The sequence below is a fragment of the Poecilia reticulata genome, linkage group LG1 (genome assembly GCF_000633615.1).
Source record: "Poecilia reticulata strain Guanapo linkage group LG1, Guppy_female_1.0+MT, whole genome shotgun sequence".
Classification (NCBI taxonomy): Eukaryota; Metazoa; Chordata; class Actinopteri; order Cyprinodontiformes; family Poeciliidae; genus Poecilia; species Poecilia reticulata.
The window spans coordinates 1,476,332-1,487,458 of record NC_024331.1 but is presented as its reverse complement, the minus strand read 5'-3'; the positions used below and the strand labels follow the sequence as shown (position 1 = coordinate 1,487,458).

The following is an 11,127-nucleotide window of genomic DNA, read 5'->3' as shown; positions in this document are numbered from 1 at the left end:
ATATATATAAATTGTGAGAAAACATTGATGTTTGTCAATACTCAACGTTGTTCTTGGTATATTTGTTTGGAAACTGATTATATTTTAATAAAAGTACATAATGTACATTTAAATTATTATAATCCCATTTTTATCAAATTTAACTAAAAAGCAAATGATAACTTTTATACAAATGGTGGAATCTGTTGCTTTTTGATATCCTGGAAAAAATATGTTTTATTCATGTTTATATTCTGGTGTTGTCCTGTGATGGACTGGTGAATGTCCAGGGTGACCCCGACCCTCATCGGTTGGCCTCTGGAGATGGACACCAGCACCCTTCCCGACCCCAACAGGGATAAGTGTAAAATAATGGATGGATGGGTAAATTTGGTTTTTAACTGTTTTTTTAATTTTTTTTAGCAAAATTATGTATGTGACATTATGTAACATTATGTATTATGTTTCTTGTATAGTTTAACTGCTATTGTTTTATATCACACTTAATCATTTTACAAGTTAGAAATGTTAGAAATCAGATTCACTGCCAGATGGATTATGTTTACCACCTTTGCTAGACACTGAAATTCAACAATTTCTGGCACGACTTCACCACCTTCCAAGTTGTTTAGAGAGGCAAAGRTCTTGYGGAGTAAAGACTCAAGCAATGCTTYATGTACAAGRAAACAACTTTATTGACAATAAACATCTGGACTCTAAAATTTACACMATTTATCCATATAATTTAGATTACAGTGGGGGTAATTATATAAAATCAACTTTTTTGAGATTTATATCATGTTAAAATGTTCCCCCGCATCAAAAGCAGACCTGGGATTCAATGATCCTTCAATCTCCATTTGCTTGCTGAACAATGAGCCCAACTATACATCAAAAGGAGATTTAGAGTGGATAAAGCAGGACAACAATTAATCTGTGGGATGGTCTCAACAAAGTCTGATGTTTAAAAGCTCAATCTGCCTGAAGAAATCAATCAGTTCATTTGGACTCTAATTTAGCTGTGAAGAGTCGCAAACATCCAGAATGATGTTAGAAGCTTTTTGATGGTTACAAAAGGCATGTGGTCAAGATGCATTTAGTCAAATGTTTGTGAAAGATAATTATTTAATTTTTTAGAAATGTATTTAAATTTTTTTTTACTTGTTTATTGAAAAGGGTGATCCTGGTCAGTTGAAGATGGAGTCCTCTTCCGTCTTTTTAAAAATCCCTGCGTGGTGCCTTTTTTATTATTATTCTGCCATTGTCTGTACTTTAATATATTCTGTTATTAGTCACCATGACAGATAACACAACAAATGAAACAAGGCACTGACCTTCTCTAATCACAGCCATGTCTTCAATTCCCCAGATGAACTCCTTCTACTTTGCATTAAAAGCAATTTATCTTTTCCCTGAATTTAATCTGAGATGATTCCCTCTGATAATTTACAGAAAAAAGAAGGAGCAGTTAGAGCAGCAGCTGAAAAGTAGAAGCCAACACACACACACTGCAGATGTAGGTGCATGGAGCCTGGACTGACACGATGAGTTGAATCAGTATATGCTTTTATCAAATATGACATTCTATTTTCTGTAATTGCCACAGCATGTATAACATAAAAAATGTATTGCTCACACTTGACTGTTGATGTTACAATCATCAGAGAATGGAATGATTGGAAACAAGACATTAAACTGAGCTCAGAAGGTCAGATTTGTTGCTAAAAATCCAGATGTGAACAAATGAAGAACTAAAAAGTAAGACTGCTTTCATTTGTTCTGGAGCAAGATGGGGGAATAGTGACCGCTGGATGACCTAGACTCGGTTTTAATATCTCAGAAACCAAAGCAGCACAAACAAAGCACTAAGCGCTCATTCTTCTATTTTCTGTTATTTTTTTTGCAGATGGAGTGTCAGCTTCATTCAACTGAAAATGTTCTACTATTAACATAAGTTATTGATTTTTTACCAAAGCACATGAAGAATAAACTGTTTAGTCCATCACTTGATCTGGATGGCATTAAGTTGGCCGCTGATAATAAAGTAAAACTCTTTTTTATTTTTGATCAGGATATAGAATTTAAATCCTATATTAGACAGGTTTCTATGAATTCTTTTTTTCTTCATAATGGTGGTTACTAGAAGTAGAATTTTAGAAATTCAGATTGTTTAGTTACCTCAGCTTTACCCTTTAACTAAATCAATAATAAAAAAAATCTCAACTAAGCATCATGTCTGAGCTGGACTCGTGTTTGGTGCAGCTGAAGCAGATGTTTCCTGTCTAAAAAATCTGAAGGACGACTCTTCTATGTGTCCACCCCTGTGGCCAGTGATACAACCAACGGCTGACTTCAAACCAGCCCTGCTTCCAAAAGGAACCACAGCTCCCAGGGTGCCAGGAAGCAGGGTAGGACTGGGATCTAAATGATAATGCACAAACCCTGAACCCAGGTTTGAACCCAGGCCCGGCCTTCACCAAGTCATCACAACAATGCTTCGGATCATGCCATTAACCGGCAAGCAATTTGCGTAGCACTGAGAAATAATTTGTATGATGAGGTCATCAGACTCACAGTTCCACTAGGTTTTTGCTAATTGCTGCTGCGGCTACTCTAAAGGAGCTGTATTAGGGAAGCGTGGGGTGGGTTGCTCTGTGAAGCAAATGTTTAGCTTGGAGACTACAGCTCTGAGAAGGGAGCAAGCAAATGGAGATTGAAGGATCATTGACTCCCAGGTCTGCTTTTGATGCGGGGGAACATTTTAACATGATATAAATCTCAAAAAAGTTGATTTTATATAATTACCCCCACTGTAATCTAAATTATATGGATAAATKGTGTAAATTTTAGAGTCCAGATGTTTATTGTCAATAAAGTTGTTTYCTTGTACATRAAGCATTGCTTGAGTCTTTACTCCRCAAGAYCTTTGCCTCTCTAAACAACTTGGAAGGTGGTGAAGTCGTGCCAGAAATTGTTGAATTTCAGTGTCTAGCAAAGGTGGTAAACATAATCCATCTGGCAACAAGGATTCAACCTTTTCTCCAATTCTTCCCTCTGCATTTCTTCTCCAACTCTGAGGCACGTTCTGTCTGCAGTCAATGCTTGAGTGACATCATTATGCAGCCAAGTCCCGGACTTTGCCTGAGGCAATTCACAGTTAGTCTATAACGTCTGGATGTGCAGTCTGCAAAGAAGGACAGAAATGGACAGTGATTGATCCGTATGACACTCTGCAGCCGGTGTTGATTCTTCACTTCAGTCGTTATGCATGTTTTGATCAAACTTCATTTTATTGTAACTGTGATGTTCATGAATAATAAACGTTAAACACTAGCGATCTTTAACATTAATTACTGGAGGTTTTGTGACATGTGTAAGTCAGCATGCAAGCAAGACGTTTGTTCAAAATGTTTGTTCACTATTAAAGTACATGTTCTTTTGTTCCACGTTTCTTTTCTTCTAAAATCAAGAACACAACAGTAACTATAAATTCATATTTATAAAATATGAATATAAATGTAAATATAAATATATTCCCCTAGATTTTGTAACAGATGTTTGTAAAATACTAGCCCCTATTAGCCAAGAGCCCAGTTTTAAATTTTACTCAACTGCTAACATTTGTCCATGACATAATGATGCACCAGTTCAACACTATGACACTTAACAGACATGGCCTGCACTTTAAAAAAAAACATAATCCACTGCAAAGAGAGAAAAGCTGAGCTGAACAGATGGATGCTAATTCAATATTTGGAAGTGTGACCAACATAGACTGACCAGCTTCGTTTACTTCCTCTACTGTCATTGCTAAAACAGGCAGGGTGCAATTCTAAAATATTGCAGAAAATCAACATCATCATTCACCACTCCTTCTGTTCTGATTGGCCCAGTCAAAAATCAACTGGAGACAATCCAAGTGAAGGGGAGAAATCTCAGACTGTGATGGAAGCAAGAATTCTTTTGAGAGGAATTGCACAGGACGGCAATGGCCAGACTACCAAAATACATAGAAAAGAAACCACTAAATGTCACATGATCAATAAACCCTTCCAAGACCTGCTATTGCTGCTTGGCAGAACAAAATGTTAGTCAGCTGACAGGTGGGCGTTGGTGTTTGTTTGGCAGCAGTTTGGCTCCTGCTGTGGCTGCTGGATGAAGAATTGGCATTGCAAACAGAACTGACCAGCAATGGCTCTTCAAAATCCATTACAGCATGTAGCCATATCTTTGACTCAGCGGTAAACTTTGTTTTTGTTTGTTTGTTTGTTTGTAGCAGTATTTGACTTATTTTATCTATTTAAAATCTTTTGTTTTGTCTCCTAGATAAATCAGAGGTTTTGAAAAAAAAGAAAACCACAAGGAACTTTGGAAACAAATATAACCACAAAACACTCTGAAACAAAGTCTTTGACAGACATTTGAACAGAAAACTGAAACTGCAGATGAAGTGCTCTGAACATTTATTATTTTGAATTATTTAATCAAATATTTTTGTTAATGTGCAAACTTGCCAAATCAGGGGTAGAGTTATTATTTCCCTCACCCTCTGTCTCTACTCCAGTAATCATGGACATTCTTTGGATTTAAGCTTTAAATTCAAATTCAATTCAATTCAATTCAAAAATATTTTATTCATCCCAAAGGGAAATTAAATGTTGTTGTAACTTCTTTAATTAAATATGTATTAAGTGCCACTAAATTAGCTGAAATTGTTTTTATTTCTACAGTTGAATGGTAAATACTGTATTTGTGTATTTTGTGGAAAGGTTGAATAAATCTCAGCACAGTCTTATATTTTATACTCTAATAAAAAAACTGACTTTTTTTCAAAAATATTATTTAAATTTGGATAATTTTCAATTTAACTGAAAACTAATTATTTTTGTTTACTTGTGATGGTCTTATTTTTTTTAACTTATCAATAGACCACCAGTTATTTCACTATTGTGGGATGGTGCAGTCACAGGTTCTGCAGGTTATTGAGCTTTAAAAACTCATCTGCATCTGTTTTGTTCTGTTCTGTCCCTTGTAAATATATCATCTCATCAAAATGCAAATGTTGAGTTACAAGAATTGGTGACCATAAACACTCTGAAAGTGTCTGAACTCCTCAGCTGTCTTGTTAGCTCTGTTAAGTCTCCACTCCTCTTGATAGTCATCTAAGTTTGTCTAGTTGAAATATTCATGTTGGTTCTTATTTGCTGAAGGACAAAATATTTCTAATCCATGTGTATCCCGTAGAGTTTTTCACTGAGATTAGACACAGCAATCTTATTTCTGCTGAAAAGAACAAAGGCTTTATGAAATCCTTATAGTGAGTTGAATTGTCAACAGGTAAAAGATACCTTCAAACATTAAACCTGGAGCAAGTAAGATGGCAATGATAAGATGTTAAGATGCACCAGCTAAAGTCAGGTTTATCAGCTGTTCACTTCTGTCTGTCGTCTTTGCTTCTCTCTTCTGGTAGCAAAATATTAAACATTCAGCAATTGGCTCACTGATATGATTATATTACAGCAGTTTTAAGCATAAGGATGACTGAGGCTGTTGCCCAGTAGTCACTGAGAGAGGAAGTCACCATGGACAGGTTTCCAGTCCATCACTGGATGAGGAAGAGAGGTAATATAATAAAATGATTGCAAGTTATTAAAAAAAAATCAGCAAATTTGATTTATTTTTACCTAAGGATATGTTTTCTGCCAAATTTACTTTATTTATATATACTTGACAAGGAGATTTTTCTTTATCAGTGAAAATCAAAATCACTTTTTCCAGAATACAACTTCTTTCCCCTTTTTTCTAAATTGAAACCTTAGACTAATTGTAGAGTCATTAACTCAAATGAAACGGCATACGTTATTATTATTGTTAGTTTTCAGGAATTGTGTATAGTAACTCAGGAGAGCCACAGTTGATCATGGGTGTATTTTACTACTTTTTATACAATTATGACCACATGGTGGCAGAGCTGCATCAGTTTGTGAAGCTTGTGCCATAATTCTCAGATGAGGGATAAGTCAATCCTAAGCATTGTGCATTCATTCCATCATGTACTAAAGAAGAAAAGCGAAGGCAAACAGAAAGGAAAAGATAAGCAATCAATGACAACACCTGGACAAGAAATGAACATCTTAGTTCAAACAAGTGAGAAAAATATAAAAATACAAATAAGAGGGATATTAAAAAAGTGGAAAAATAAATGCTATTTTTAATGGGGACCGTTATATTTTAAGCTTTTCAGTTCCCAGTGAGATTCTTTTGCTAATTAAATATTGTTAGAAAGGAAATTCTGCATCTTCGATGAACAAGTTGAAAGAACAAGGACGAGTCTGTAAACGATGGAGGGATGTCTGCAGAGAGGGATCAGAGAGAGAGAGAGGGAGCAGAGAGTGGATAAAACAGAACAGCAGCTCTGGCTCAGTCACAACTCCTCAGTGCCAGACAAAGGCGGCAGCCCAAAAACCACACACACATTTAAACAAAAAAAAAAAAAACGACTATTTCTGGAAGAATCTCCTGCATTCTGAGCTGAGTTTTGGATGCTCTGACTTGCCTTCACCTCTGGAACTGATTGTATCAGGATTTATTCTCTAACTTGGGACCGTTGTTGGACTTCAGCAGTGGAAAAAATCTCCATTGGATTTCCTTTCCTGTCTTGTGGCTGCACACAATGCTTCACCCGTAGTGCAGTGAGGCACAGCTACCTGCTGGTTTTAGGATGACTGCTACCAACACTTTGATGCTGCAGAGTTTCTTCTAATTGTGTGAATGTGTGTGTATCAGGATGACTGTTCCAATGCTCAAGATTGGTGCTGTGCTGAGCACCATGGCTATGGTAACTAACTGGATGTCCCAGACTTTGCCGTCGCTCGTTGGACTCAATGGAACCATCATCTCCCCTGATGGCACACACGAGCGGATCATCAGTGTATGTATCCCTTGTTTTTCTAAATAACATATTCAATTATATTTTATCAACTAAAGTGATGAACCTAAATCTTTTAAGAAATAATTTACCTTCTAACTTCTAACTAATGTGCAAAAGATTTTCTTTGAGCGATTTGTTTCTTTTATGTCTTTTGAAATTTTTCAGTGATGGATCAAACGCTTTCTCCTTTTGTTTCCTCCTTGCAAATACTTGCATAAGTTCTCTGTGGGGGCATGCTTTGTTCTTACTAAGACAAATGTCTGCCTTTTAAATCGGGAGGAAAAACCCAAAAGGAAATCTAGTTTCATATCTGAAAGCATTTATTCTGGATGCACATTTTCTTTCTTTTTATAAGAGAAAAAATAGATTCTAACAAAAACTAAAATTCAAAGCAGAATCAGAAACCCTATTCAGAAATTTAAAAAGCTTTAAGAGATGTAAATTAGCAAACTAGATAGTGCAAATAAGTAAATATGTATTCTCCTGGATCATATACACATTATGAAGCCACTGATTCACATAGAAAATGAAACGGCTAGTAGGATTGCTCTGTCTCAGACTTGCTAGTGTGATATTTCTCCTATGGAGGGAGAAAAGGGGAAGGAATGTGACTCACCCATGGGACAACCAGCGGATTGGTTGCCCTGGCAACACCCTGGCAGCCCCTAATGTGTAGATGCTGGTCCACTGCACACATGGGAGTCTTACTTAATGGTAGTCTTACTGTGCATATTCATCACTTTTTCTCTATGGTCGAGCTTTTCCTCATCTGTTTACGGAATCACAAACTCAAGATGTGCTACATTTAACCCTTGTGTCCAGAAATGGGGTCCAAACGACCCCACACACGTAAAACGTGTATCATTTTCCACAGTCCTCTACGTTTACCTCAGTCCTCGCACGCACAAGGGTTGAGGTGGACATCAAGTGTGGTTGTGTGTATTTGTCTCCAAAAATAAACATGGATAAATAGGATGTCTTCAGAAGTGATGAATACACAACTGAGTGTGTTTTCATGTTCGGAGCCTTTGACTTGGCTCTTCCTCGTCTGCTGCGTGGCAGCACTTTGCAAGTTCAGCAAAGTACAAGCGGTCTTGTGAAAGCGGACGCCCACACACCAACAAGCGGGATGACAACAGATGGAGACATTATGGCTGCGAAGCAGGTTGAGAGTGTTTGTTCAAGGTTTATTGACAGAAACCAAAAGTTGTTGTGTTCTCTGCGAACCTGAATTTGTAATTTTTTATACTTAACTGCACATGGAGAGCAGCTATACTAGTTCTATGCAAATGTAAGGAATATATTTTAAGCTGGATATGAAGTCAAAGCATTGCTTATGTAAACATGAAAGTTATTAATATTGAGTTTGCATGGCAGTTAAAGAAAAATCATTATTTCAAGCGTGCTCTCTGAGCATTTTTTAAATCACATTTTAATTCAATATTATTACAATTTGACTAACTCTATTATTTTTAGTGAATTTTAAAAGAACATTTTCCTTTCAGTCTTTATTGTACTGCTGAATCTCAGTACAAAATAATTTTTAATCAGTCTTATTTTATAGATCCCACGGGGACATTACATTAACATTTCTGTAATTCAGTTAAAAAATTCAACCTCATATATATTTATTGGACACACTAATACTTGATTGGTTATTTCTTGTTGATTTAACAGCTAATAAAATTCAGCTAATAAAATTCAGCTAATAAAATTCCTGTAAGTCAGTTTCTCAGAAAGGTGGATTTATACATGACAGAAATATTATATGATTACCCAGTTACTGGGTTTCGTTTGAGAGAAAACTTTTGAAAATAATTTGAATAATGAGCCAAACTTAATGCTGGTGCCTTTCTCCAGCTGTCCAACAGGACAGCAAATACTTTGCTTTGGTACACCCCCGACAGGTCGCCAGTCAATCGCAGCGGATAATAATTTAAAAAATGCTATTCCTTAAAATGTATAAAAGGTAAATTAACAATTTTAATTGCATGATATCAGTGCATGTTTTTGGGGGAATACCTGTAATATGAAATGATGTAACTTTTAATTACAAAGATATTACAAAAGAAAAAAAAAGACCTCACTGTGTCAAAGAAGACCCACTTGCACATCAATGCTGGTGTTAAGAGGATCCTCCTGGCCCACAGTTCAAAACAGATCAAGAAGATGGTTCAGAGCCAGTTTCTAAATGTGACTGATGTGTGTCTAAATTCTGAAAAAATACTTAGGCCTACTGTCTTTATGAAACCTATAAAAATACTTTTATTAATTTATTTGTTCATGGGTATTCTCATAAAATCTCAGATTTTTACATGTATGAGTTGGAAAACAGGACAAATACAAAACTTAAATTTATGCACATTTATTGACTAATATTTACAAATTTAGATGTCTACGCATGCATTTTTAATTGACATTAATCATATCAAATACATAACTGCTTGTGTTTCCATAGCAACTAAAACAAACCAGAACTTGACACAGGTTGTTTGACATCATCATGTTGATGAGAACCTCTATGTTCTCATTGATGATGTCATAAATGTTCAAAGAGATACAAGAATACAAGAATTCTCAGTTTGCTTCTCAACTTGGTTGGAGGTAGATCGATTCCAGAGAGACGACTTCAAACTGACTTTACAAACCATTTTAACTGTTCACCAAGTCAAGATGATTTTTTAAATTGGTTGCGACCTTGGATTTCTTGTTACGAAGGGAGTTGAAAAGTTGCTAGGATATAACATAAGATGCAAAGACGTTTTAGTAGAGAGCTCTGAGGACGAGAGATCAAAATACTTTGCTTTGGACATTGAACCCTGAAGGCCTAAAGGACATGGAAGATTCCTCTAACGATGAGGAAGTTCATTCTGAAAACACAAATGCTGGGAATGTGTGGATACAATTTGAAGAAATCAGCTAACTCTTTGCCAACACAGACATTACAAAATAGTGTCTTTACCAGTCTTCCCAAAAACATGAAGGACCTGGACGTGAAACCAAGCTGTGACAATGGGGAAATTGTGACAAATTTTGAAGAAATCTTTGAGGATTCATCGTTAGAAGAATCCTCTTCAGCAGAAGAAAACTCACAAGATGAAATTCAAAATGACACAGATGATTTCGACAATGTGGATGTTAATCTTGAATCAACCATGTAGTTTGGTAAATTTCCCAACTCATTCTTCAACTGTTGGATGAATGTTACAACACAAAGCATTATGAACTTGAATATTACCAGAAGGTTTGTGGCTCAGCATCCCAAAAAGAATTTTGGGTGTTTTGCAGAGACGCCATTGTTTGCAAGGTTTTTCTTTATAGCAATGCACTGTAATTAATTAACAATGTCAAAACGGTCCAGGGTCAGGCAGAGGAGGGTCTCAGGCAAGGAAAATCCAATATTCAGTTTGCTAGAGGCAGGCAAGGTTCAGCAACAGGGGGTCAGAAACTCTTCTCAAAGCTGAAAGGGGCTAGGCAAACAGTGGTCAAAAACAGGCAGGATTTGAAAACGAGGAACTTCTTGGACACGAAACAAGGCTTGAAAGCTGTGACTGGGGCAACAGACGATCTTGCACTGAGCAGCTGTTTAAATAGGGATCAGCACAGTACGGATGAGGACAATGAATAATCAGCCTGAGGGAGGAAGAGTAAGCAGCACAATGAAGGTAGAGCTGAAATCATTACATCAAAGTGGAGAGAGACTTTAGAGGTGTTGATCTGAGGTAGCAGGGAGGGACCGGACCAGAGGAGGAACTAAGAAAGAGGTGAGTGGTTAGACTGGGGAGTAAACGTTGGAGAGAATGATAAAGTAATATTGTATCGACTTCAGTCTGAAGATCAAGGTGAGCAGAGGTGAGTACATGGGTTTCACAGCAGGTGATGCGGTTGTTGGTGCTTCCTGTGGATGAGTCTCATTAGGAGACTAAGGATGGACAGGCAACAGCTTGGTGGTGCTTGAGGAGGTATCCAGGGTTTGGGCCTAGAGGAGCAGCAAGGAGAAGGAAGGAGGCGGAGCTTGAGCCGCGGTGGGTGGCGACGCAGGAGGCGGAGCTTTAGCCGCGGAGGGCTGGGCGGAGCACCGGCTGCTGCAGGCTCAGGAGTGCCGGGCGGAGCGCCGGAGGGACGGGCGGAGCGCCGGCTGCTGCTGGCACTGGAAGGCCGGGCGGAACGCCGGCCACTGCAGGCACTGGAAGGCCGGGCGGAACGCCGGATGCTGC

The 11,127-nt window shown here is 37.5% G+C and overlaps 1 protein-coding gene across 1 annotated transcript in view; it reads left to right on the top strand.

Moving 5' to 3' along the window:
* The first annotated feature begins 6,384 nt into the window (after positions 1 to 6,384).
* The window catches only part of LOC103462074 (noelin-2-like), a 44,282-nt gene continuing 39,539 nt past the window's right edge, over positions 6,385 to 11,127 (top strand). The window contains exon 1 of the mRNA XM_008404592.2: positions 6,385 to 6,910. Coding sequence (XP_008402814.1) covers positions 6,767 to 6,910 — 144 coding nt within the window. The 5' untranslated portion in view covers positions 6,385 to 6,766. The remainder of the gene's footprint in view (positions 6,911 to 11,127) is intronic.